The sequence below is a fragment of the Hypanus sabinus genome, chromosome 1 (genome assembly GCF_030144855.1).
Source record: "Hypanus sabinus isolate sHypSab1 chromosome 1, sHypSab1.hap1, whole genome shotgun sequence".
Taxonomy (NCBI): domain Eukaryota; kingdom Metazoa; phylum Chordata; class Chondrichthyes; order Myliobatiformes; family Dasyatidae; genus Hypanus; species Hypanus sabinus.
This window is the reverse complement of record NC_082706.1, coordinates 102,243,005-102,270,464: the sequence shown is the minus strand read 5'-3', so window position 1 is coordinate 102,270,464 and position 27,460 is coordinate 102,243,005. Positions and strand designations below refer to the sequence as shown.

Here is a 27,460-nt window from a genome sequence, read left to right as displayed (position 1 = left end):
TATCAAAAATATTTATTCATAACTTTATCTAATACAATCTGTATTTTGGAATATGCAGCAACTTTGCTTAAATAAATATAGGGTGCTATGGTTAACATTCTAAAGGGAATGATATAGGCTACATAAAGACATCAAATGTTTGCAGATTTATGAGATTTAATGATTTGCATGTACATTTTTTGGTTATTATTTGCAATAATGACAAAAATTATCTTCTTTAAAAACTGCAATACTGCTGAATACATTAAGAAAATTGCCATTTTTTATATAATCACCAGAAAACAAAGTCAATTTTAACAAGGAAATGTAAACAAAAGTCAATGTCTAGCAGACACGATGTAGTTATTTGTAATCCCACATACAAACTGTGGATTCCACCTCTCACTCGAAAGTCTTGCATGCTCCTAACAATGTGTTCACAATGAATACAAATTATCAAAATCTATTTCTACCCCTTCTCCCTCTCAACCAAAGATGGACATATGAATCACATCCTTAAAAAGTCCCTTGGAAGTGTTCTAATGCGCATATGACAATCTTGTTCCTGAAATGTGTCAATTAAGAGGGTGACTGGTAGACAGGGAAAGGTCAGAAAAACCTTTCTGTAGAAAACACAACAAATGCAAGAGTCCTAACCTTTGATTCCCTCGGTTTTTCAGTCCCCAGTTCATTGCAGTGCAACTTGTCTTTGGAATGAATCACTCAAGACCTTGACATTGAACCTGGTGCTTTCTTCTGTTCTAATAGTGGTATACGATCATTCCTCAATAATTCCAAGACTTTGGATAAAGGTGGATCTCACCGTCAATGGGATTAGGTTTGGCCCACAGGATCTTTGTTTTGCATTTTCACTTATCCTCAGCAGGCAAGGGACGGTGCCTTTCAATAACTCTCACCTTCGGGTGCTTGCTCTCTCTTTTGCCCACCCAAGGAAAGGTGTTTGTTATAAAGCACTCCTCATCCCAGCTGAGTGGACAATGCCAAGTGGTGGACAGCCCTGGGTCTCAAATTTAGTTTCTAAACTGGCTTGAACACCATCATTGAACCACCACTGATTGAGCAGCCAGTGTATAATAATCACACTTATGGACTAAACAAAAAAAAGACATCTAAGACATATTGAGGCAGGGCGCAGATGCATTTTCCAGCCGCTTTACTGCTTGACTGGAGACCAAATAGACTTTCACTTGCTGAGAGTAGAGGTTTCTATTTGCTGTCATTTTTAACTGCCACCTCAGAACCCAACCAGATTCTCAAACATTTCACATTTTTGTTCAGATATTCACATAAGTCATTCAAGCAAAAATTTTAACATTTGTAATAAAAACTTTTTAGATTTAATATTTTTTAAAAAACGGGGAAAAAGGACAATAATAAGATATGCAAAATTCAAATCTCATCAGTCCACTAGTCTGGAAAATTCAATTATAAAGTAAAATTTACATAAAAATCCTACAACTTCAGCCAAAAATTAAGCTAGAGGCACTTCCTCGGGGTGAGAGAGCCAATGGTTGCAAGTCGTTGACCTTTTTGCTTTCACTCCGCCTGTATGGCTTTGAATTAATCTGGATTTGCTGAGGTTGTGTGCAGGAGTGAGGGACTGATGCGTTTCAAGTGACCAAACATTGTTCTCCGCCTCGCTATCCGCAAGTACTGCCAGTGAGGTATTCTGAAGCATTATCAAGCATTTTGTCCAATGAGGAAAACAAAGTGCAGCGACATCAGAACAAGTCGTAAATAGTTCCACACAGATTAGGTCCTTCAGCGTGAATTCCGTGCAGATCTCACGCACTTTCGTTTCTTTGGCATGAGCCACGTGAACCCTATTGCATTTCTTGAAGTTGAAGCAGCAACGATTCATATCCCGCAGCGGCACTGCTTGATGAAGCCACCGTGCCCTGGAATATTTCACTTGCCACGTGCCAATGTAAACATCATACATCGAATACCATGTCATAGTTCTGCTTCTTGCTTCGTCTGCAGCACTTGGTAATTAAGACAACGTAGAGGGTTAAGAGCATGACCCAATAACAGGCGTAGAGTATCGCCCCAATAATCAGAACCGTCTGCTCGGACTGGGAGAAGGGCTCCCGCGTCTCATTGTAAATGGTGTAAATGAGCCCTCCCAGAAGGATGCTGAACCACAGCGACACTGGGATCAACCCAATGAAGTTCACGACGATGGTCTTCCTCCCTGACGTGCCCCAGCCCGCCTTGTTTATGGTGGCAATGGCGAACATCTTGGCGGGAAGCAGGCTGGACATGTAGAGCATGGAGTAAAGGGACATGAAGACCATGACGATGTTGCCTCGCAGGCAGCTGGCGAAGGACGACTTGATGAGGCCCACCAGCTGGACGGTGAGGAGGAACAGGAGGATGTTCCAGATCCTTCCTCGGTAGAACAGCTGGATGACGGTGGCGATGAGGAAGAAGGGGAAGAATCCTGTGATGACTGCCTCGTATGTCATCCACAGGTGGTGCTTGTGGAACCACAGGGCGTTGTACAGCCACTCCCGAAAGTAGGATTTGCTCCAACGAGTCTGCTGGTTCAGCCACCTCAGGTATTGTGTTGGGGTTTCAGTGAGGCACTTGGATCTTGCTGTGTACTTTGTGGCATAGCCCAGGCTGAGCACCCGATTGGTCAAGTGCCGGTCGTCACCAAAGCTGCACTGTGAGCCCAGGAACTCCTGGTTGTACCAGTCCTCCATGAACTGGTGCAGTAAGTCATTCCTGTACATGCCCAGGGGGCCGCTGATGCACTGCACGCAACCAAAGTATGACTGGCACGCTCTCTCTATGTTGAAAGCCATCCAGTATCGGACGCTACTGAGGAACGAAATCCACGAATCATACTTGTTGAGAATCTGTTAATTGGTGAAGAAAATCAATTGTTACTAAACATAGGGACCAAGTTCTGCTTACATAGCATCTTTCACACCCCTGGCAGGATTTCCCAGGATTCCTTAAATCCAGCAATTGTGGTTTAAGTCTACAGAGGTAACGTGGTTGAATGGGGTTTGGGGAGGTGGGACAACAGGCGGTAGGCATGGACGTGATGGGACAAAAGCTGTTTCTTAGCTATGTGACCGATTCTAAGATTCTGTGTGGTGTAGCAAAGTAGGAGCCAATTTGGGCACAGCAAGCTGCCAGGAAGAGTAATGTGGTTAATTATCAAGCAGCAGGGTAATGCAGCCTCAACTATGTGGATTTCCTCTGGGTGCCCCGGTCTCCTCCCAAAGACGGGCAAGTGTAGGGTTCACTTGTCACTCTGTATTGCCCTAGTGTGTAGGTGAAGGGCAGAATCTAGGGGGAGTTAATGGGGACATGGGGAGTATAAAATGGGGTTCATGTAACAGGCGGTTGATGGTTGACATGGACTCAGTGAGCAAAAAGCTTTTTGTGTGTGCTCTCTCTCTCTCTCTCTCTCTCTCGTGACTGAGGGAGAAGAGCTGGCAATGGAGACGCAACCACCATTATCTTTGGAGATGGTGTGATGGACCGCACGTTCAGATCCTTGCATCTCGTTCTGCAGAGCTGTGCTCCCTCTACGAGGCACTGGAGGCCCAGTCTGCATCTTCATGGTCAGACGTCTGGAGTAGGGCCGGAATCCTCTGACGGGGTGATGAGGGCTGTCCCCCCATGCTCCCTGAGTGGCACAAGCTGAATGTAAGGAATGCTCGGGAGAAACTTGTGCACTTGTTTGCTGGGATCCATTGGAACTGCTTGCAGTCCAACAATGTCATTACAGGAGAGACTGAGAGGTGGAGTATTGAGCAATGGGTACAGTTCCCTCTCCTGCTCTGTATCCAGGCGATGGTACAGCTGGCCTGTGGATTCTCCTCCCGTCCTTTCCCCAACCCTGCCGGTATTTAATTGTTTAGCCTTAACTCAGTAAGCTCTTGTTGAATCAGCTTCCATCTCCTCCCTTATGGCTGTGTGTCGCTAGGTCAGTGTAATTTATTGTGTATAGAAATACTCTCTCCTCTCCCTCCTGCCTCGTTCTGCCCTCTGATCTGCCCCCTTGTGTTACCCTCTTTCTCCCACCACTGGATCATGGTAATTGCTTTATTATTGTCACATGTACTGAGATACCGTGAAAAGCTTTTGTTTGTGTGTCATCCAGGCAGATTTTTCTATACATACTGTAAGTTTATTGAGGTAGTAAAAAGGAAAAACAGAATGCAGAATATAAAACATACCAGGAGCCCTTCAGCCCACAATGCTGTGCTGACCTATATAAGCCAATGATCAATCTAATCCCTATACAGCCCATAACCCTCAAGGATATAGTGTAACATTAAAGCAGGTAGGCAAATAAAGTTTGAGAGCTTTGATGAGGTGGACAAAGGTCAGAGATCACCTTCACCATAAGTGGTCTGTTCAAGAGTTGTATATCAGCAGGATGGAAGCTTTTGGGTCATTTCCTACTCTTCATCGAGAGCACCCATTAAATCTCCACTTAACCTTCCCTGCTCTAAGGAACAATCTCCTCATGACTAAAGTGCCTTTGAGTATGTTACAACAAATCTCCTCTAGATCCCCTTCAACCTTCGTCAGCCATACTGACACCTGCGGCCCAGTACTGCAGACTGGTGCCATGCCCTTTGAGAGTAGTTGCCGGTTATGACCTGAAGCTTCCTTGTGGAATGGCTCCAGGGCCAGTCCATGGAACCAGCACTGCAAGATCTGAACAAAGGATCCCATAAAGGAGTCAGTCTTTGGGGCTGGATGGGAAATCACTCAACTTTAGAAAGGTTTTAACCCATGGATGCTGGGAGCAATGGGAGAAGGGAAGCAGCAACAAAAGGCCGTGGCCAAAGTGAGGAACAGAACTCCCCACACCTCCCACTGCCTGCTGTGTTACTGAAATGGAGGGGCTCCTGAATCTCGCCTTCATCCCTTCCCACAGCTCCTGAGACCCATTCGCTCTCTCAAGCACCTGCAGCTGGGTGGACATTTTCTACCATTCACAATGACCTTTTCTGACCAGACTTTGACCATCTGAATCCTATTTTTTTTTTAAACCCCTTCCTAACAAAAACTTTTTGTTGCTTTGCCTAAGAAAACAGGGCGATGAGGAACTACGGTGGTGATGGAAACACAGAACTCAGCAACTAAATGAAGAGAGTGGTCACTTTGGTTGGTCACGAGGAGACAAGTCTTCCAACCTCATTATACACTGAAGCGATGCTAAAAAATCAGTTCCCTTTGCTCTGTTATAGAGGCTCTGCTCCCCTTCCGCTTATGTCCTCCCTCTTTGTGGCCAGCCACAGTCACCCACCCTTTCCCACTGCTATCTGACACAGAACAGTTTCATAAGTAACCAAAAACACTGTCCTGTACCTGGACATCACCTCCAACTCCACCAACCATTGGATCTGCCTCCAGGATCTTCACCATCTCCACCGTTGCAGAAGGGTCCAACATGGTATCTGAGTCACACACCTGCAGAGAGAAGGAAAACCTGGTCAGCCCTTTATCATGCCTACCCACCTTCTTCACAGCATCACATTCAAGGATGGCCCAGGCTACCTGCTGCAAGTCCAGTGCCTGCCACTTGCTCCCCATTTCAGAAACTTGATTCCTTTCACTTCAATAATGGTAAGTTTTGAAACAGGATGCAAAATGCAATGTGCTATTGTATAGTGAACTTAATGCAGAAGTGAAGGTAGAGTTCACATCACAGAAACAGGCCATTCAATCTCCTCATCAGCTTCCTCCTGTCCCTCTCCAGTGCTCCTAGAGAAAATAATTAGATTACAAATAACATGTCGGCAAAGAACTGGGGATGGCTGGTTGGCGATGGAAGAGATTTCCATCCAGTGATGCCAGTGCACCAAGTGGTCGAGCAACTAATTCTAAAGCAATTGCAACATCAATGTGGTCATTAGCATATTTCTAATTTGGAATTTGTATGGCCTTGCTCTGTTCATTGACTTTTGATGACCTTCTCCTTCATTGAGACTGGAGACATATTACAATATATTGAAATGAATTTGGTTGGCAGTGTTAACAGCGGACGAACTGGAACCCTTTGTGTTACTCCCGACTTGCCATTCACTGAACAAAATGGTCCAGCATCAAGGACATCACACAGTGGGTAAATGTGTATTCATTTTTTAGGTTCTGGCTGTTGCCCCACCACACAACAGTGTTTGTTGTTCATTAGTTGCCCTTGAGAAAGTCGCAGCGGCAACTGGGTGATGTGTCAGGAGCTGTGAGTGAGCATTGTCAAGTCCAACACGTGATGTGGGTCTGGAGTCACATAAAGGTTGGCAGAGTTCCTCCCCTGTAAATCACAGGTGAACCAGGTAAGCTTTTGTGATAACCCAGTAAGTCGCTATGGTTACTTCTACTAATTATTATTCCAAATTCTGGATTAGTAACTGAATTTAACTTTGTCAGCTGGTTCACATGCATCCATCCCTCAAATTTGCAGCGGAAGTTGATACGGTACGGTGTATGGTGTGTTGGCCTTCATTATACAGGGGATTGAGTTCAAGAGCTGTGAAGTATTGCACTTTGAAAGGACAAACCAAGGTAGAACATACAAGGTAAATGGTAGGGCACTGAGGAGTGTAGTAAAACAGAGGAATCTGGGAATACAGATACAAAATTCCCTAAAAGTGGTGTCACAGGTAGATAGGGTAGTAAAGAGAGCTTTAGGTACATTGGCCTTTATAAATCAAAGTATTGAGTATAAGAGTTGGAATGTTATGGTGAGGTTGTATAAGGCATTGGTGAGGCCGAATTTGTATTGTGTGCAGTTTTGGTCTCTGAATTACAGGAAAGATATTAATAAGGTTGAAAGAGTGCAGGGAAGGTTTACAAGGATGTTGTCAGGACTTGAGAAATGGAGTTACAGAGAAAGGTTGAATAGGTTAGGACTTTATTCCCTGGAGCGTAGGAGAATGAGGGGAGATTTGATAGAGGTATATAAAATTATGATGGGTATAGATAGAAAGAATGCAAGCAGGCTTTTTCCACTGAGGCTAGGGGAGAAAAAAAACCAGAGGACGTGGGTTAAGGGTGAAGGGGGAAAAGTTTAGATGGAACATTGGGGGGAGGGGCTTCTTCACACAGAGAGTGGTGGGAGTGTGGAATAAACTGCCAGATGAAGTGGTAAATGTGGGCTCACTTCTAACATTTCAGAAAAACTTGGACAGGTACACGGATGAGAGGTGTATGGAGGGATATGGGCCAGGTGCAGCTCGGTGGGATTAGGCAGAAGAATTGTTTGGCACAGTCAAGAAGGGCCGAAGGGGCTGTTTCTGTGCTGTAATGTTCTATGGTTCTGTGGTTCCAAATAACACGCAGCTCTATGAAACTCTGGTGAGACCACACTTAGAGTTTTGTGTTCAATTCTAGTTGCTTTGGAGAGGGTATAGAGGAGATTTGCCAGGACTCTGGCCTGGCTTAGAGTGTATATCTAATGAGAAAATGGCTTTTCTATTTAGAGAGAAGGAGGACGAGAGTACAAGATGATAAGGGGCATAGATCCAGTGGACAGTCAGAGGCTTCTTCTCAGAGTGGAAATGACCAGCACAAGGGGGAATAATGTTAAGCTGTTAACAGAAAAGTATGGGGGATGAAAGAGAGAGGTATTTACACAGAGAGTGGTAGGTTCGTGGAACACGCTATCAGGGCTGGTTGTAGAGGGAGATACATGGGCATATGGATGAAAGAAAAATGGAGGACAATGTAGGAGAGAAGAGCTTGATAGATCTTGGAGAAGATTAAAGGGTCAGTACAACACTGTGAGCCAAAGGACCTGTATTGTGCTGTACTGTTCTATGTTGTTAGAATCTTAGTTGAAACCTCTATTATTAATCTGGTAATTTAACCATACAGCACTGACAGTGGAATAGTCAGGACTACCTGCTTTGGCTGCCAGGGTTGTTACCGATGATCAGTTTTCAGCCCTACCCCACAGGAAGACCATTACAGGGACTACAACTTCTTGAAGGAAATAATGTTGGGCAAAGTTAATTACTACATAGCAGATTATTGGCATCTATAAATAATAGACCTAAACATTTGAATTGATTCATCTGCAACTAGCTTGACAAAAGCTTTCTTGCTTTCTTGAACAACCATGAATTTAGATCCCATTAATTTTTCAAACCTGACTGAGAAATTATGGGAGTTTTTCACCAGACATTGACCCCAGTTACAACCCTGCACCAGACATTTCCTCATTGCCTTTGAGGCTCACAGCACCAGCGACCTGGGTTCAATCCCAACTGTTGTCTGGGTGTTCTCCCTATGATCACAAGGCTTTCCCCGGGAGCTTCAATTTCCTCCCACATCACAAATACATGCAGGCTGGTGGAGTAATTGCCCTGCACATGCAGGTGAGTGATGGAACCTGGATGAAGTTTAAGGACTGTTGGGAGAATTAATTGAAGTCTGCTATGCACTCTATGGGCTTAAGGACCTGCTCTATGACTCTGTGACTTTTCCTTAACAGGCATTGGAAGATGACCTGATGAAAAATGATTTTATAATTTAAACAACAAAGCATTTGTTTCTCCATTTGCATTTATTTAAGAATTGCCCTACAGCGCTGTCCTGTCTGGTGTCAATCATCGTCTCACCAGAACTGTGGGATCAACTTCAAAAGATTTCACCTGATTTAAGGACAAGACGAAATTAATACAGATTAGTTGTATTAATATTTCCAATTACTACAAAAGACTCCAAGAGGAAGGAGAGAGAGACTGGGGAGTGGGGAGAGCTGTAGGGAGACACATTGGAAGAGGGAGAGAAGAGAGACAGACAGTGGGGAGACAGAGGAGAAAGACTGGGAGAGAGAAAAGGGTGGGGAGAGAGTTCAGGATTGAGGAGAGGGAAGTGGAGACCAGGACTAGGAGGAAAAAGGGGAGAGAGTACAGGATTGAGGAGAGGGAAGGGAGAGACTAGGACTAGGAGGAGGAAAGGGAGAGATTCTGAGTCTGGGGAGGAGGGGAGAGAGTTCAGGATTGAGGAGAGGAAAGGGGGAGAAACTAAGAATGGGAGGGAAGAGAGGCTGGGAGAGGGGAGGGAAAGTGAGACCCAGAGTGAGGAAAGAGAGAGATACTGGGAGTGGGGAGGGAAAAGGGAAAGAGACCACGAATGAAGAGGGGAAGGAGACCACGAGGGGAGAGAGGGAGGAGACAGACAGTAGAAGTGTAGAGAGGAAAAGATTTATGTAGACTCTGGGGTGGGAGAGCTGGTGATCTAAAATCCAGGGCTAAAGATTAGATAATCTGCTCAGTGTGGTTAATGCCTGGCATTGTGAAATACAGATTTTTGGCAAAAATCACAGCTTAGGTAGAACCCAGTGATGATCACCCATGCCTCTTTGAGTCCTCCCTTCTGCTCCATGCCCGGGGAACCACAACCTGGAATCTTCCTACTCGATAGCACATCCTGACACAATGGGTCTCTGCTTGGCGGGGAGCTGCTGGATAAAGCAGTTGAATTCGTCGACCGAAGGGTCAGTAATGTAGGCTCTCTATTGTTCGTCCTGCAAACTGCAAACAGCTTCACAGATTTATTACAATCTGAAAGCCATTTACCACAAATCTCTTTCACCCTCACTGCAGATAGATATATTTTCCTTCTCCCATTAGCTGCTGAAAGGATCAATCTGGAACACATTTACTGAGGAAGAATCAAATTGCTACATCAAAGGCCCTGTCTCCTGCACTTGTCTCCATTGTGTAGATGAACTAGATTTGTATTAGTCTCTTTATGATCAGACAGCCTTTGCTTTGACTTAAGCTGAGGAATGGGCTCTTGACTACCCATATATCAGGGCAATGTTTGGAGATCTCAACATCTATTTCTTATGGATCAGTGCATTTCATGAAGGATTTGACCTCCTGCGTTTAGTCTGAAGCTGCCTGGACACTAGATAAATCTTACAGGTAACAATACAAAGTTCCCTGACAACCAAGAACATCCAGAACTCACACATTTTAGATTTAACATGCGTTACTGGGTCTAGAAGAATTATTTAATAATCTATTTATTATTTTCACTTTTGCATAGAGATACTACACAGAATAGCTCCTTTGAGCCATGCCACCCAGCAATCCCCCAGATTTAAACCCAGCCTAATCTCAAAACAGTTTATAATAACAATTAACCTACCTTGGACTATGGGAGGATACCCAAAGGAAAAACACATCACCATGTACAAACTCCTTACAGGTAGCGGCAGGAAATGAACGCGGGTCGCCTGTACTGTAAATTGCTGTGCTAACCACTGTACGATGGTGCCACCATTTAGTGGGTGACATTATTGAAATATAAAAGGAATTGATAGGGTGGAGGCCGGGAGGATTTTTTCGCTTGTGTCGGAAGTGGGATGAAAGGGATCCACTAACTAGAGGTTTTGCTCCCTGTGCCACTACTGAATTCAGGCAGATTTGTGGTCTGCAAGGGAGGCAAGGCCTCTAGGGAACAGGCAGGGCAGTGATGGGTCAGACATGATCTGAATGAATGAGAGAGAAGATTGATGGGCTGAATGGCCTACTCCTGCATATTTCTAGTTTACAGCTATTTTTAGAAATGTACTGTTGAGAGTATCCTAACAGGCCGCATCCTGGCCTGGTACGGCAGTTCGAATGTTGAGGAACCCAAGAAGCTGCAGACAGTAGTGAAAACAGCCCAGTACCTCACGGGCAAATCTCTCCCCACCATCGGTAATATCTACACCAGGCACTGCCTCAAGAAGGCAACATCCATCATCAATGATTTCTACCATCCGGGCCATACCACTTCTCACAGCTACCAGCAGATAAGGGGTAAAGCAGCCTGAAGTCTCACACTACTAGGTTCAAAGACAGCTGTATCCCTTCAACCAATCAGTTTTTGAACCAACCTGCACAATCCTAATCACTACCTCAGTACAGCAACACCATGACCAGTTTGACCACTTTGTGCTACAGAAGTCCGTTCTCTTGTTCTAATTCTGTTTTCTTATAAAAGTTGTGTTTAATTTATGCTTCTCCTGTGAATGCTGCTTACATGACGCTATGAGCCTCTGATGAGAACAGTTCCAGTTTCTCTGATCCCTTCGAATTACTGTGGTTTCTCCTTTTCTGGGCCTCCTCTAATGCCTTCACATCTTTCCTATGAAAAGTTGACCAGAACAGAGCACTTCAGCTGTAGTCAGACTAGTGTTTTGTAAAGACGCTGCAGATCGCCCCAGCATTTAAACTCTGTGCTATTAATCTAGCCCATTTCATTCACCCTGCCACTTGCAGTGTGTCCATTTGCTCCCACACCCCCGTAAAGACATTTCCCTTTATTCTCTCCTGCTTCTCAATCTTCGAGATTGCAACAACCCTTGGGGCAGAGGCTGCGTGGTTTATAAAGATCTATTTGAGGCCTCTAAGACCACCTCATTGTTTTGAAAACATTGTGGAGAAGAGGGAGCTCATCCTGTCCCCACCAACCACTTCCAGTTCTGCAGGGAACCGCAGGAGGTCCAACGTTTTCACCTCTTCCCTTCCCACCCCAAACATCTCCTCCAGGTGAAGCACCATTCACCTATACTTCTTCCAATTTGTGTTCACTTCTGTGTCCTCTGAACTGGAGAAAGCAAACACAGACTGGGTTTGCAGAACACCTGCGTTACACAGAACATGGGACAGGAAAACACAGGTGCAGGCATCTTGGCTCCCTGTGTTGGCAATGAATGATGCCAAATAAAGCCAGATCTCTTCTGCTTATACATGATCCCTATACCTCTATTTCCTGCCTATTCATGTCTCTATCAAATAGTCTACAAGATGCCTCTATATCATCTGCTTCCACTGACCCTGCCCATTCCACCCTAAAAACCCTGCCATGCGCATCTGTTTTAAGCTTCCCCTTTCGCCTTAAATACATGACCTTTAGTATTTGACATTTGTATCAAGGAAAAAAATATTCTGACTGTCTACCCTATCTATGCTTCCAATAATCTTAGAAACTTTTATCGGGTGTCCCCTCAGCCTGATGCTCTGGGAAACAACCCAAGTTTTCCCACTCTAATCCAGGCAGCATCCTCTCCTACACCCTCCTCCAAGGCCTCCACATCCTTCCTGACATCCAGAACCGCGGCCCAACCAAGGTTACGCATATGGTTGCATTTTGTCTGCAGGGCAACCTTGAGCTTCTTGTTGTCTGCCACTTCAATCCTATCCCCCACTTGCACCTCTCTGTGACCCCCTACACTGTTACACAGAGATCTACTCAGAAGGTGAGGTGTCGATCAGAATCAGGTTTAATAACACCAGCATATGCCATGAAGTTAACAAATTTCACAACATATGGCAGTGACGTTTAACCTGATTCTGATAGGCTTGAGGAAGAACACCTCACCTTCTGACTGGGCACAAGGCAGCCTACGTAACTTAAAGGAGATTGAGTTCATCAGTTTTGGGTAACTTGATTTGTCTGATTGCCTCAATGGTGGCCCAATTCATCCATCTCTCCACATGCACTGGTTGATCTGCCGGGATTTCCTACGGCTCTGAATGGCACATCACAGCTGTTGTGTGCTCCTCACTTTCCACTATGATTATACCGATTAACCTATCAACCAGATAACTTCAACACTTTATTCCCACGGCTCCCTGGGTCTCACCTACCAGAGGTATTTCCTTTGTCCTCCCCATCCTCCCTGTATCAAAACCAACTTGTTTTCTTTTTCAGTTCCAAAGAAGGATCTTCAACCTAAAACATTAACTTGCTTTTTCTCTTGACAGATGACTGACCTCCTGAGTGGTTCCAGCATTTTTTGTTGTTATTTTGTACTTTCATAAGATATAGGAGCAGAATTAGGATATTTGGCCCATTGGGTCTACTCCATCATGGATGACGCTACTTTAACCCAATTCTCCCACTTCCTCCTGGTAACCCTTAACCCCATACCAATCAATGACCTATCACTCTGTCTCACATACACACAATGACTTGGCCTCCACAAATTCATCACACACCAGCTGAAGAAATTCCTCCTCAGTTCTAAGGGGACATCCTAAGGTACAGACCCAGAAACATTAAATGCTCCTCATATGTTACACCTTTCATTCTTGGAATTATTCTTTTGAACCTCCAGGGCCAGCACATCCTCCTTAATGCAGGGTCCATTCTCAGTATCTACAGTTTTTGTTTTATCTATATTCAGAAGGAGCCATGACGGGTGAGGTGGGGAGGGGTGAGAGGAGAGACTTGCATGAAGCAGCATGGAGCAATTGACATAAGAACCCTGTAAGTGCACTGTAATATTTAACAATATTGGAATTCCTCCTGATAATGAGCATAATGATGGCTCTGGAGATCTAAAGGGTAAGGGAGTATCTCATTGAAACCTACCAGATACTGAATGACCAGGAGAGAGTGGAGATGAAGATGTTCTCTCCAGTAGTTGGAGAGTCTAGGATCTGAGGGTGCAGTTTCAGGATAAAGGGACATCCCTTTAGACCCGAGATTAAAAAAGAGGAATTACTTCAGCCAGAGGATAATGAATCTGAGGATTTTATTGCCACTGAGGGCTATGGAGGCCAAATCATTGAAGGTATGTAAGGGAGTTAAGGGAAACAGGGAGCAGGCAGAAGATTGGGGTTGAAAAGCCTTTGTTGAATGGGGGGGGGGGGGGGGAGAGAGAGCAAACTCAATGAGCCAAGCAATCTAATCCTGCTCCAATATCTTATAACCTAAGAAGCTTATTATATCAAAACAAAATTCTTTCAGTTGAATTCATTTCTGGTGACTGTGCCATAGTGATTCTACTACTGGACTCTTGCTGCCGCAGTCCCACAGACAGAGAGGCTGAAGAGCAGCTTTGCTTTTACCCTATCGTCCTCCAACACCTCCTGATGAACAAGTGCAGGATGGAGATAAGGTGGCAGAAAGCTCGAGGCTTTGTTTTGACCCTCCCTGTGACATGATGTCTAGACTCATTCATTCATTTCAATGCTGCACTATTTGAACCACTGTCTGAGAGGATCTTGTAACTACTCTGTAACGCCAGGTTAATCATCAGTCTGTAAATAGACTAAGCTCCATCCTTCCAATCAGTGCTAAGTGTCAGGCTCCTCTGGCCAGTGCTGGCTACCAGCACAGCTTCTTGTGGGAAACCAAACCCATCTCAGGGGCGTGGCAGGTTACTTTTCTGAGATGGTTTCCTGTAAGTCAAGGAGGGGGGGAATGAAACATAAATGCTTTCCTCTTCTCTTAAAATATGTTTAAACTAACTTAAAATATCTCCAGTTCCTTCAAGATCACCTGCTCTCAATTGGAGAGTATAATTTTTTTTTTAAATCAGCAGAATTTCCTTGAACGCACAGTGGCACAGCTGGTGGAGCCACAACTTCCCGGCAGCAGCGACCCAGCTTCAATCCTGACCACCGGTCCTGTTTGCACGTTCTCCATGACCACTTGGGATTCCCCCAGATAGTCTAGATTCCTCCCCCATCCCAAAGATGAGTGGGTTGGTAGGTTAATTGTCCGGTCATGTTAGGTGGTAGATTGTGGGGATTCGCTGGGAATTTGTATAGAATGGGAATAGTGGTTGAAGGTTGGTATGGATACAATAGGCTGAAGGATCTGTCTCCACACTGTATGAATCTATTACTCTATGACTATCCAGGATACCGCACTACAATACTCTAGTCCTATTATAGTGTCTCATACTTCTGGGTAGCTCCAACCTGACGGCATGAACTTTAATTTCTCTTATTTCTCCTCCTTCCCCCCTCTCTCTTTTTCCACTCACCATTCTGACTCCCCTCTTACCCCTTCTCTTCTCCTCACCTGCCCATCACCTCCGGCTGGTGCCCCTCCTCCGATTTCTCCTACGATTCACTCTCCTCTCCTGTCAGATTTCTTCTTCTCCAGCCCTTCAACTCTTCCATCTATCGTCTCCCCCACCCACCTGGATTCACCTATCCCCTTACAGCTTGTACTCCTTTCCCCTCCCCACACCTTCTCCCTCCCTTTCCAGTCCTGATAAAGGGTCTTGCTGCAGATTACTGACTTGGCTATTCCTCTCCACAGACAGTGCCTGACCTGCTGAGTTCCTCCTGCATCTAATGTGTGTTGTTCTGGATTTCCAGCATCTGCAGAATCTCTTGTGTTTGCTATTACAGTAAAATGGTGTATTATCATACCCTTGTATAATGCTCTACATTATAACATTTACCTAACAAATACGGGAAGCTCTAATGGAGCAATGGGCAAAGAATATCTGCTACATTTCACATTGAGTTCTTTCACAGTACACAAGATGATCAGAACCATTTCCAAGGTCAATAGCCTTACTTGTACATAATCCACAGTCCGACCCAGTGCCTTGAACGCAGTGTACATAACTTCTCGCTTGCCTCCCCACTTCTGCATTACGCAGACACTCTTGTTGGATCTGATCAGCCTCGTGAGGTACTGCATGCTCTCCCTGTGTGACTCCTCGCTCTCCTCTGGCCCCCGCTCGTGGAAGTTGCTCTTCCACAGGTAGCTGGCAGAGCGGTCCCTTCCCATCACCTCGCTGAATATCTCCATCATGTAGCGGTCGTCCTCGCTGTTCCCATCGATGACCATGATCACACTCATTCCCGGGTAGGACAACCTCTTGATGGAGAGTAGGCACTTCCTCAGGTAGTCAGGGTCCTCCTGGTAGGCAGCAATGCACAGGGCCACTGTCTTGTTCAGTTTTATGGGGGTCTCCAGCGACCGCTTCATCTTCCGGTGCTCCAAGTATGCAAAGAAGCTTTGAATAAGGAGGTGCAGAGCTAAGATAGCTCCATATAGTCCAAAGGAAAAGTAGTAATTGTCCGTGGCTATGAATTGATAACCTACGATATAAGCAGCTGCGATACCCACCAGAAGAGCCAGGCCAAACAAGGTGGTCCCCACTATCCGTAGGATGGAGGAGAGGCTTTTGCAGCGCATCTGTAAGGTCAGAGAGAGCAAAGTTTTAATTTCTAGAACGTAACAAGTTATTGATAAAACTTTCTCGTGAGGGTTAGCTTTTGCTAAAAATGGTTATATGGCCCAAGGTCACCTAGCTTTGGTTGGTTAGGGTCACTTTAGCTGCAATAACAAACCTTGTTCCTACCCACTCCAGTAGGGCTCTCTCCACCACAGTCTCCCTCCCTCCTCTTTCCAAACCCTCACCTCTCACTCTCTCTCCCTCTTTTCATTCTAATTTTACACCTCCCTTTATTTTTACCCAATGCTGTTACTCCACCAGTCACTTTTCCCTCACTCCTTTCCACCCTCTCTCTCACAATCTTTTCCCTTTTGATCTCTCAACCACCCTCTCCCTCACACCCTTTCCCATTCCCTCCCTCCTCCCCCCTCTCTTACTCCCCTTCTCCTTCCTACCTCCCTTTCACCCTCTCACTTTGTCCTCTCCATTGACACCATCATTTGTCAAGAAGTTCATTTTCAAACAAGTAGATACGAGTGTACAGGGCATTAAAATTTGGCAGCAGACTGTAGAGAGGTTGTTTTCTCTGGGACTGGACAGGAATTGTTCAGTAACAGTGGATTGGGGACATCTGTGTTCAGGTGAGAGGAACAATGGTATAAAACCTTAATGGCAGGGTTTCACCTTTAGCAGGGCCTTGTTACACAAAGGGTGGGGTGAATCTGTAGCTCTTGCCCCTAAAAAAATCCGCTGTGGCTGTAGCCCACCTGTGAGTTAAGAATTTCTAAATTGAAGACTTTTAACAGGCAAGAGCATTAAGGCATGAGGGAATGGAATGGAAGGAAAGTATTTCTGTTACTACTTTACCCTTTACAGTGAACCAATATTATGAAATGATCTGTATGGATGATTGCAAAATAAAATGTGTCACTCTATCTCAGTATGTCTGACAGTAATAAACTAATTACCAATAATTTAAATAGGCACCATGGTCAGCATAGATGTTGTGGGCTGAATGGCCTCCTCCTGTGTTGTACTGCTCTACATTGATGCAATCACAAAGAAGGCACAATAGAATATGAGGACATTTGGCACGTCACGAAAGGCCCTTGCAAATCTCTATACACGTACAGAGAAGAGCATCACGGCCTGGTATGGAGGTCCGAAGGCACAGCGTTGCAAGAGGCTGCAGAAGGTTATAGCCTCAGCCTACTCCACCGTGGAGATAACCCTCTCCACAATTTGAGGGCAGCTTTATGAAGCGGTGCATTAAGAACATGGTGTTCAGTGCTAAGAACCCTCACCATCTGTGACATGCCCATTTCTCATCACTATCAATGGTGAGGGGGTACCAGAGCCTGAAGACCTATACTCAATGATTCAGAAACCACTTTGTTCCCCTCTTCCAAAGAATTTCAGAATGGTCTATGAACCCATGAACACTACCTTGTTATTTCTTTTCCCTTTGCACTATTTTTTAAATTTTGTAAATTATACCAACTGTCTTTGCACTATACTGCTGCAGCACAACCTAACTGAATGATAGACATAGTTGGAGGGCTGAATGGCCGAATCCCATTGTTACATTTTGATTTAGCTGATGCTATGACTTGAAAGTGCAGATGTTCACCAACACACGAGCTAACCTAGATCCCCACGGCAAACTGCTCATGGGCACTGAATGATGTCGGAAGACCTAAATGTTATTTTTTCCCTCCCAGAGTCTGTGTACTGAAGGAGAGAGCCAACAGGCACGCTACTCTTGCCTTGCTCATGTCTAGCTGCCTATATTTATTAGGCCTTGGCCTGTGTTTCGTGCTGTAATGTTTGCTTTTCCATTTGTCTCTATTTATGTTACATTTCAAGGGACAGTGTTCTTTCTGTTGGCTTACACTTTGGCTTTTCCTCTTCAAAAATGCTTTAACGTTAAGCTGGCAAATGTTTTATGCAAATACAATTCAACTCCAGGTACACATTCCCAGGCTAATCGCTCAGTAATAGCCCATGCAGTTCTGATAATCTTCTACCCACTAGCGGAGCTGCTGCCTCATGTCTGCAGCAACCCAGGTTCAGTCCTGGCAAGATTTCCCAGCATTTAATGATGGTTTAGGCTACGGACCCAGTGGGTTTGAATGGGATAAGCAGAAAAAGGTACAATAGGTGGCAAGCACAGATATGATGGGCCGAACTGCCTGCTGCTACTCAGATTCTATGAGAGGTGACATGGGCACAGCAAGTTCCCCCATTGACCTACGTGGTTAACAATCAGGGCAGCACAGTGGTGCAGGTGGTAGACCCACCGCCTCTAGTTCCAGTGGCCTGGGTAAGAGTCCTGACCTACCGCACTGACTGTGCCTTTTCCCTGTTATCACAAGGGTTTCCTCTCGGTGTTCTGATTTGGTAGGTTAATTAGCTGCTGTAAAGCTGTACTGGAATTGGGGGGCGGGGGGTGAATTGATGAAAATACGGGAAGAATAAACTTGCATGATAGTTGGCCATCTGAGACAGTGTGTTGTTGTGGTGTATCTCCCTGTCACTCCCTTTAAAGATGCACCAAACGCGTTCATTAACAGATGGCAAAATCTGAAGGCTAGTTTCGACGTTATAAGTTTGGGACACGTCGAGTTGGTATTTGTTGGTGGTGAAGCATTGATTAGAGTTGGGAAATTTGATCATTTTAACTCAATAGAGTTGGAGAGTCCTGAAATAGTCAGTAACTAAGTCAACCTTGTTTAATGAGATGACTTCCTGCAGTCTGTAGCCAAAGCAGTAGAAGGGTATATATTTCAGCCTCCACCCCCTCACCTTACCCATCATCAAAGGGATACAGGACTCAATTATTTAACAGAAGCTATGTTTAGGCAAACATACCATTATTCATTTTTCCTTTGGCCATTCTGTATGCTTATTCATCTGCTGCCTTAGAGGAGGCTCACGTTGAAATGTCATCGCCCTCATCTGGCAGGCAGACCCCTGCTCTAAATCACTGGCCCATTTACAACATATGTTGATTAAAGAAAAATCACTTCTTGGTGGCAAACATAGGAGTGCAGTACTCCTGACTGAGTCTCTTGTCTCCTGACCTCTCAGTTAGTGGGGGAATATTAATCATATCCTTTGCCAGGTTTGCAGTGTAGAAGGCTTGGTTTCTCCATTGCCCATTGATTGAGGATATAACTACCAAAAAATAATAATCATTCAGGTGGTAAATAAAGGTGAGTAAGATCTTTCAAAATACTCGAGAAAAGCACAACACAGCAGGCAAGTAAACACTGTTTTTATGAGCTTTGGTGACAAATCTTTACAAAGAGGATTCAGCAACCAAAATTACATTTAATATTAAATTGTGAGATTAACAAGTGAAGGAACAAATGAAAGAGGATGCCTTGACTAGAAGTAATTATTCCAGTATCTTGAACCAAATTCCTGGCTTTTATCTCCTGATTTGGTTAAAAGAATCACGGATAGTGACGACATGCAAGGTTGCATTTTGTCCCGACCTGTCCATGTTGACCAAAAACAAAGCGGTTATGAGACTACTCTTACACCCCAGCTCTCAGTCCGTGGTCCTGCAGTTTATGGTGGCTCAAATAGTCAGAGGTGATTTGAAGATTTCTCCCTGAAAGTGGCTGCACAGGTTGGTGGGTGATAAGGCAGACATATTGTATGCCATTCTTTAGTCGAGCCATTGAGCTCAAGAGCCAGAAACTTATGTTGCTGCTTTATAAAATTCTGCTTAGGCCCCATTCATTTCAAGAATGTGGAGGCTTTGGAGAGGACGCAGAAGTGGTTTACCAGGATGCTGCTCCATTTAGAGGACATGTGATGTGGGGAAACATTGGACAACCTTGGGCTGACAGAGATTGAGGGAACGTGTGAGAGATGCTTATCAAATAGACAGGCGGTATCTCTTTCCCAGTAGCAGAGGGCATGGATTTAATGTGAGAAAAAGTGTAAAGGAAATGTTTTTACACAGAGTGATGGGAGCCAGGAATGCACTGCCGGGGATGGTGAAGGCAGGGAGCAAAGGAACATCTAAAGGACTGTTAGATAGGCACATCGATATGTAGAAAAGGGAGGAATATATAGTTAAGGTATTATCGTTTCAGAGGATCTGCCATTACAAAGAATGCACAGCAGCACATCTACTTTCTTAGAAGTTTGCAAAGATTTGGCATATCATCTAAAACTTTGTCAAACTTCTATAGATGAGCGATGCATATACTGACTGGTTGCATCACAGCCTGGTAAGGAAATACCAATGACCTTGAATAGAAAAGCCTACAATGCATATGTAGCTCAGTTTAACACAGGTAAAGCTCTCCCCACCGTTGCACACATCTACAAGGGGCACTGTCACAGTAAAGCAGTATCCATAATCAGAGTCCCACCATGCAGGACATGCTCTCTTCTTGCTGCTGACATCAGAAAGGAGGTATAGGAACCTCAAGTCCCACACTACCAAGTTCAGGAACAGTTATTTCCCCTCAACCATCAGGCTCTTGAATCAGAGTGGATAACCTCAACTCAACTTCACTCGCCCAAACACGGATCTGATTCCCACAACCTATGGACTCATTTTCAAGAACTCTACAACTCCATGTTCTCAATATTTATGGCTTGTCTCTCTGTATTTGCGTAGTTTATTATCCTTTTCTCTTCGGTTGCTTGTCCTTCTTTGTTGTGTGTGGTTTTTCATTGATTCTAATGTGCTTCTTTGTATTTTCAATGATAACCCACAAGAAAATGAAACTCAGAGTAGTATAGGGTGACATATACTGAATGTACTTTGATAATAAATTTTCTTTGAACTTTAAACGTGTGTGGAAAGTCATTGGTTAGAAGTCATTAGTTTAATTAATTCAGTGCAACATCGTAGGAGATGAGGCCTGATTTCCTTCAGGAAAAGTCCAAAACTAGAAGGCCTCAGTTTAGGGCGAGAAGGGAATGACTAAGCAGGGATCTGAGGGACAAACTGCCAGATGAAGTGGTTGAGGTGGATCCAAAAGTATCATTTAAGATGCACTTGGATAGGTAAAAGGAGGGTTGGGGCAATCACAGGAAATTAGTTCGGTGGGCACCATATTCACTGGGACTCGTAGAGCTGAAAGGTCTGTTCCATACTGTTTACTCTATGATGCTATGACTCAATTTGGAGCCAACCAAGAACGCTGAGAGTTCAGTCAATTGAAGAAATCATCCTTATAACTTGTGATTATTTACTGTTCTTCCGACTTAACAAGAGTGTGTTGCTTTGAGGGCTGGGTCATGCAGGGAAAATGAGATGTGAGCTCAGTTTTGTATATACAAGGATAGTGCAGGGATGTATATACTCCATGCATGAGATAGGTCAGCAAGGTACAAAATCTGACAGAGCAGAAATAAATATAGGTCAGTTTCAGAATCAGAAATAGAATCCAGTTTATTATTACTAACTTTAATGACATTAAATCTTCCCTTTTTCCTTTCCAGTCCTGATGAGGGGTCTTGGCTTGAAATGTGGAATGTCTCGTTATCTTACAAACCCCATTAACAAAATTCAGTTAAGAGTCTTGGCATTAAAATGTCGGTGGGTTAGGAAAGGTTATTAAAATGACAAGGTCGCTGTTTCAGGCTCAATCATCACCAGACCTGATGTAAGCAGTTTAACAGAAAGTGTCCTGTAACAACGTCAGTCAAAGTGGCAAGCATTCCCGCATGAAATAATGTCTCTGGCACACACCATTTGTTTGGTAAACCTCTAATCTCAATGGCACGACGCACGCAGGAAATGTATTGCTTGCTGTTGACACATTGATCCTATGAGGAAAGGTACCTGAACCCAAACATTAAGTGGTTTCTCATTCGGCAGATGCTATCTGACTGGACGAATTCTTCAGGAATTTCTGTGTTTGTTATGCCATGATCAGTTATGATCAGAAATACCTGCCTAGACTGCTAATCCTGGATTTACAACCAAAAGAACAGTAATGCTTGGTCAGTATTAATAATTCAGACTTCTGAACCAGTAACACCGTCTTCCAGCCTGCCATTATTTTATTGCAGATATTTGGCTTTGATCACACAGTATGCTGAATATTGGGCAGAATGCAATTGGTACGGTGGTTAGGAAATGGCTTTGGAGTCAGTGCAGAGGTTCAAATGGGGCCAACGCTCTTTGCGCCAAAAGTGACGGGCTCAAGTCCCATACCAGCTCCACAAGAGAAATTACATCCGTGGACGCAAGCACTGTGGGAGGGTCTTCTCTGATGACACGTGCAACACTTTGCAGCAAAACTGTAGGGATTCCCTGGCCTATACTCACATCCTATCCGCGCCCCCACCTTACAACTCACAAGAGCCGATGATCTGCTACTGTCTGTGGGAGCTCGCTGTGCACAACCTGGTCTGTGCATTTTTAGGTATACCATGAAAGCTTTAGCGTCAACACCAAACTTTCTCTTTAAATCAGCATCAGGAATCTATGGAAAAGACTGCAGATGTATAGCACCTTGCACATCCTCATGCACGAATATAGCGTGAAAGGCGCCATTCCTCTGCAAGTCTGTCTCAGGTGCGCTGATTCATATCTGTAATATTATTAGAGAGAACGAGGGGTTCAGTAACTTGGTGCCATGCGGGGATTGGTCTTGAACAACGACAGCAGATACTCCTCACACTTTCCATTTGGCTAACTTGGATTATAGCTTCCTTCTTTCGTATGAGCCAAGAGAAATCCTTCTCTAATAGTGCTCAAATCAAGCTCTGATGGTAATGAGGGCCATCTGCGAGCAGTAATCACAGCCTCTGCTGAAAGTCCCACCCTGCAGATGGGAAGTTAAGGGTCACATCTGGATCTGATTCACTGAACTAACCCAGCAACTGTGTATGTAACAATCAAGGCTCTATATCTTGAGCCTTAACGTACTTCTAAATAGTCTCCGACTTTACAAATCCCATGCCATTTCATTTCCCAATGAGGAAAGAGCACGGGAATCAGGTGATTGTAACCGAGAACATTGAGTCTGTGATTGGAGCGAAGGAAAGAATAAAGGACCAGAGAAGGATTATTGAGGGCCTGCATCAGAGGAGAAACACCAGTTGTCTCCAATTGCCTCTTCCTGTCCAGCACTTTAATTTCAGTTGCCATTGTGTTCGACTCCTGACCACTCAATATAGCGTTCAACCTTTATACTGAGTCAGAAATGATCCATCACTTGTCTAGGGTGTCGATGGAAACATTTAAACTTTGCATTCTCCGTACGCATTGACCAGACTACACAAACCCCAGTTCTGTGATAACTACGTCTCGTCGTTCATTTTAGACCAACCAGTGGAACATTTAAAGCTTCAGCAAAGATTAAACCAACAGAGAAAGCCAAGGGAAGATTCAAAATACTGCTGAATTCTAAAACGCAATTGGAAAAACACTCTGGATAAATTGGATTACATCTATCTTTAAATGAGTTGGGCTCCACGTCTGCACACCCTCTGGTTTTTGAGAAACACTACTTTCTTTGTGAACTCCTTGAGCATTCAAAGCCAAATATAATTCATTTGACAAATCCTCAGAAGCCCGTCGATTCACAAGGCTGGGTTGGTAACTAGCTGGACGTGTTGAAGCAAAACTATAATTCAGTCAATTCAAAGCCTACCAGTAACTGACCCAAACGCTGCCAACACTAATGCATCCCAGCAGAAATGACAACAAGTGGTATTTAAATCCAATAAAAAAGGGGCAGAAAATGTTTTCAATACCCAGCGTCTGGGAGAGAAAAGCATGGTTCTCATTTCAAATCTACGACCTTCCATAAAGTACTCCCAACATTCCCATTTAACGTAACCTGTAATATTGTTCGTTTTTACTTCTATTTACGGTTCTAGCGGTACGAAAAGGGGGCAGGCCTGATTACGCGAAACAAGTTCTTCTGGGCAATGTAGCTGTTTTCCATTCCGGGCAAGTGGGGTTAGTGGTGGGAATATTTAATCCTCAACGGCTTGGAATGTTATAATTATGTAATAAGTGGGGATTTTGGGCAGCTGGCACGAAGTCAATTGGGAAAATTCTGAAAATAGCAGTATTTAATCAGCGGGATTATTTAGTCTGGCCGACTAGAAAATGGAATGTCCAATGGATAGCAAACCAGTGGATGCCAAGCTCTTTGGTCACTGGGCATATTCCGTGCCCATTAAACTGGCCATCTCTTTTCACATATCAACGGGGGCCATGAGCTTGTTCACGCGTCACTCCCGGGGGCTCCCGAATCCCGAGGGGAAATCCCTCTGCAGTCAGCCAATCAAGCGGCTGGGCGTGACGTGGGTTGGGATCGTGACGCGACAAAAGGAGGGAGGAGGGGGCGTTTCCCCTGCTCGGCATCGCCACGAGGTTGCCTCACAATGGGGGAGTTGGTGCTGGGTGGAAAGTGCCCAGCGCCTGTTTCCCCTCTTCTGCGTCAAACTTACAGGGTTCAATGGAGCAGGTCTAGCACCAACCCGTTTTACCTTCGCTTCTCCGATCTCCTGCAGGACAATTTGCAGTTACCGCCACACTGTCAAATGAAACGACATCCTACCCCGCCTCCAAATCCAATTAAGCCTCAGCAGTTTTCTGTACGGCGGTAAAATAAGGATGGTTTGAATTGCATCATTTACTTAACTCTAGCGTAGTTAATTAGCATGCGATTAAATTTCAAGAGAGCCGATAATTAAAATTTAACCAAAAGTTCATACTCTCGAAAGCTACCGGTAACTCGCAGCTGTCTGAGTTATGCTTCTTTTTTAAAAGAAAGTTTATAGCTCTTCTATCCTCACTAATGCTGGATTTGCCAGATGTGTACGGAGAAATTAGTCTAACCCAACCCCAGTCACGGGCCTAACCCTTCGCGTACCGCACACTAACGCTGTACGGTTTAGCAAAGAGCTAACTCCTGCACACGGGCGCCTTCCTTTTCCAAGCGGTCACTAAGAATTAGAAAAGTTGCTGCGACCAACCGTTAGCTAATCAAAATTCAAAGCAATAAATTCTGCAAACGCTGGAAATCAGTGGAGTGTTTTCTTTTGCAATAATAAAAAAAATCTCGTCCGTCGGGTAATTAAAAAGCAGTTCACCCACCTTGCAGTATCCTCTGATTGAAGTGGTCTTGCTCGCGAGTTGGGCACAGTTGTCCCGTGTTTGTGTCTGTGTATGCGTGAGGTCTTCAAGTCTCAGGATAGAGTCAACAATACTTCATCTCGTGCTCGGGGGGGCCACTTGGATCATCCGGCACATACACGTCCCCAAAAGATACTGAGCAGAATTTGTGCACAACTCACGCACGGGGTGGGGGGGGGAGAAGCAAGACCTTCTGCAAATTTTCACTTCAGTTCAAATCTTCAGTCGCAGTAGCAGAGGGTTAAATATTATTTCCCCCAGCTGGTGAAAATTTATTTCAGCATCAACCTGGGACGCGTCTGTTATCAAAATAAATAAAACTTAAATATGTTTAGAATACTCGCATTCGTTTTTCTTCGCATGCATTCACAGTTAGTTTCTAGCGCGCCCAGAGATTAAATCAATCCCAGGGTGAACCAATTCTGCGCAAAAGTTACTTTCCTCCCACTAAACCGTGCGTAATCTTAATAGGCTTCTTTATTCTGGTCCCCTCCTCTTCCCTGCACTGACTTTCTCTAACACTAGTACAGCCCAAAGGAAGTTTCGCGTCTTTTATAACATTTTTTTGGTCGGTGAATCGATGGGGGTTTCGGGGGAGGGGGTTCTAAAACCCGCCCACCCGGCACGCTGAATACAAATCAAAGCTTCCCTAGAAACCAATCCTTCCGTTGCCTTACTACCTGGATGTTCTTTAATCCTTTTAGTCTGTTCTCGCTGTACTTCTGAGCAGGGGAACATTTATATTTTACCACTGTCACTGACCAGGACTCAAAGTGCGCGCGTTTTGTCTGTAAGAGAGAGAAAGTGTGTTTTTGTGCGGTGCCTCTGGAGCTGAATATGAATGACTGTACGTGAGAGACAGAGAAAAAAGGAGTGCTTCTCAATTGAAAAGCGTACGTTGTGTTTTGCGTGCCTGAAATAAAGGTGTGCACCCTAATTCACCTGTCTTTAAACTATTTCGGCTTATATACCAAGACTCAGCAACATAGAGATGGGCCAAGTGGCTGTCTTTCGACCCTCTATAATTCTGCCTTGGGCTACTGGTATCTGAGGGCCTGTCTGACGGCGGCGCATACCTCTCTCACATGGCGGAATCACCCACCACATCAGGTTCTTCACCGTTTGGTCCTTCGAGACAGTACCGGCTCTTTAAAGGAGCGTTATAATAATCCCACTGCCCTTCTCTTTCCCTAAACCCCTGCAGAATTATTTTCCCCGCATTGTGGCCTTGACTGAGAACCTTTTTTTTATTATATAAGTTTGCATCTTCGCATTGTTAACGGGGATGACTCTATCGAAAATACGTTGCAACTTAATTTCAGAGCGGAGCTGACCAGACCCATTCATTCATGTGTCTACTCCCTCTGTAATGATCAACAGAGGGCGTCCCAGGCGGTCTCCTGGATGTGAACCTCTGGGCAGAGCAGGATGTCAGAATGCCGCGAATGGCTGTAAGCCGAGAGCTGTCAAATGACACGAACAGTTTAGTGCCAGGCTGTAGCTGCACTAAATACCACCTGGTTATGGCTTTTATCTTACAGTATCTGTTCGTTTTATAATTTATTATAACGTTAGGTCTTTGCACTGTATTGTACTGCTGCTCCTGCCACCGCAATCTGAGTCTGACCCATGCCGAGGGACACCAATCCCAGAGAGCGGGCACAAGGGACTGGAGAATTCTCGACCAACAAGCAAAGTGCTGGATCTGAGTTCAGATGAAGGGACACGATGGGCAGTATCAAATGTCCATTTTCCTCTATAGATGCCTCCTATCCCATTGAGTTCCTCCAGTTTTTTTTACTGTTATACTAATCCCAGTTTGCCTGTGTTCAGTCCATATCTCTCAATGTCAACCCTATCTATCCAAGTATCTGTGCAAACGCTTTTTAAAGCCAGTAGCACCAGGCTCAAGGACAGCTTCCATCCTGCTGTTATCAGACTCCTGCACGGACCCTCATAAAGAGATGAAGACTAGCTTCATTAGTCAACTGTGCCCTCCTAAGAAACTTGTCATTTCACATCAACACAATCCGATCATTGTGCTGGAGGGCAGCCCTCAAGTGTTGGACCGCTTCCGGTGCCCCCTCAACTCACTAACCATCGCCCTAACCAGAGGAATATGGGAGGAAACCGATTCTCCCAGAGGAAACCTACACAGTCATGGGGGAGAAAGGACACACTCCTTACAGTCAAGGGGAGAAATTGAATGCTAGCAGGTGCTGGTGCTGTAAAGCGATTGCATCACCGTGCCAACCCTTGATCCTTGTTGTGGCCCTTACACATTGCTTGTTTATGTGCATTGCAATTAGTCTGCATTCTCTTTCAGATAAAAGTTTCACTGTATCTCGATACATGTGACAATAATAAAATAAGTCCAGACAATGAATTGTACCCTCCCCCTTTGCCACCATCTCTGACAGCTC

At 44.6% G+C, this 27,460-nt stretch overlaps 1 protein-coding gene across 1 annotated transcript; it reads right to left on the bottom strand.

The window, feature by feature from the left end:
- has2 (hyaluronan synthase 2) lies at positions 1-25,537 on the bottom strand. Its single transcript, XM_059973062.1, has 4 exons — positions 24,999-25,537; positions 15,301-15,927; positions 5,344-5,445; positions 1-2,864 (listed from the first exon to the last, which is right to left on the bottom strand). The coding sequence occupies exons 2-4, from the start codon at positions 15,925-15,927 to the stop codon at positions 1,935-1,937; spliced, it is 1,659 nt and encodes a 552-aa protein (XP_059829045.1). The 5' UTR covers positions 24,999-25,537; the 3' UTR covers positions 1-1,934.
- Between the last annotated feature and the right edge of the window lie 1,923 nt (positions 25,538-27,460).

Coding starts and splice junctions, on each gene's coding strand:
- has2 (XM_059973062.1), bottom strand. CDS start 15,927: ATGCGCTGCAAAAGCCTCTCCTCCATCCTACGGATAGTGGGGACCACC. Junction 5,446..15,300: donor GGACTGTGGATTATGTACAA/GTAAGGCTATTG, acceptor TTCTCTCTGCAG/GTGTGTGACTCAGATACCAT. Junction 2,865..5,343: donor GAGTTGGAGGTGATGTCCAG/GTACAGGACAGT, acceptor ACCAATTAACAG/ATTCTCAACAAGTATGATTC.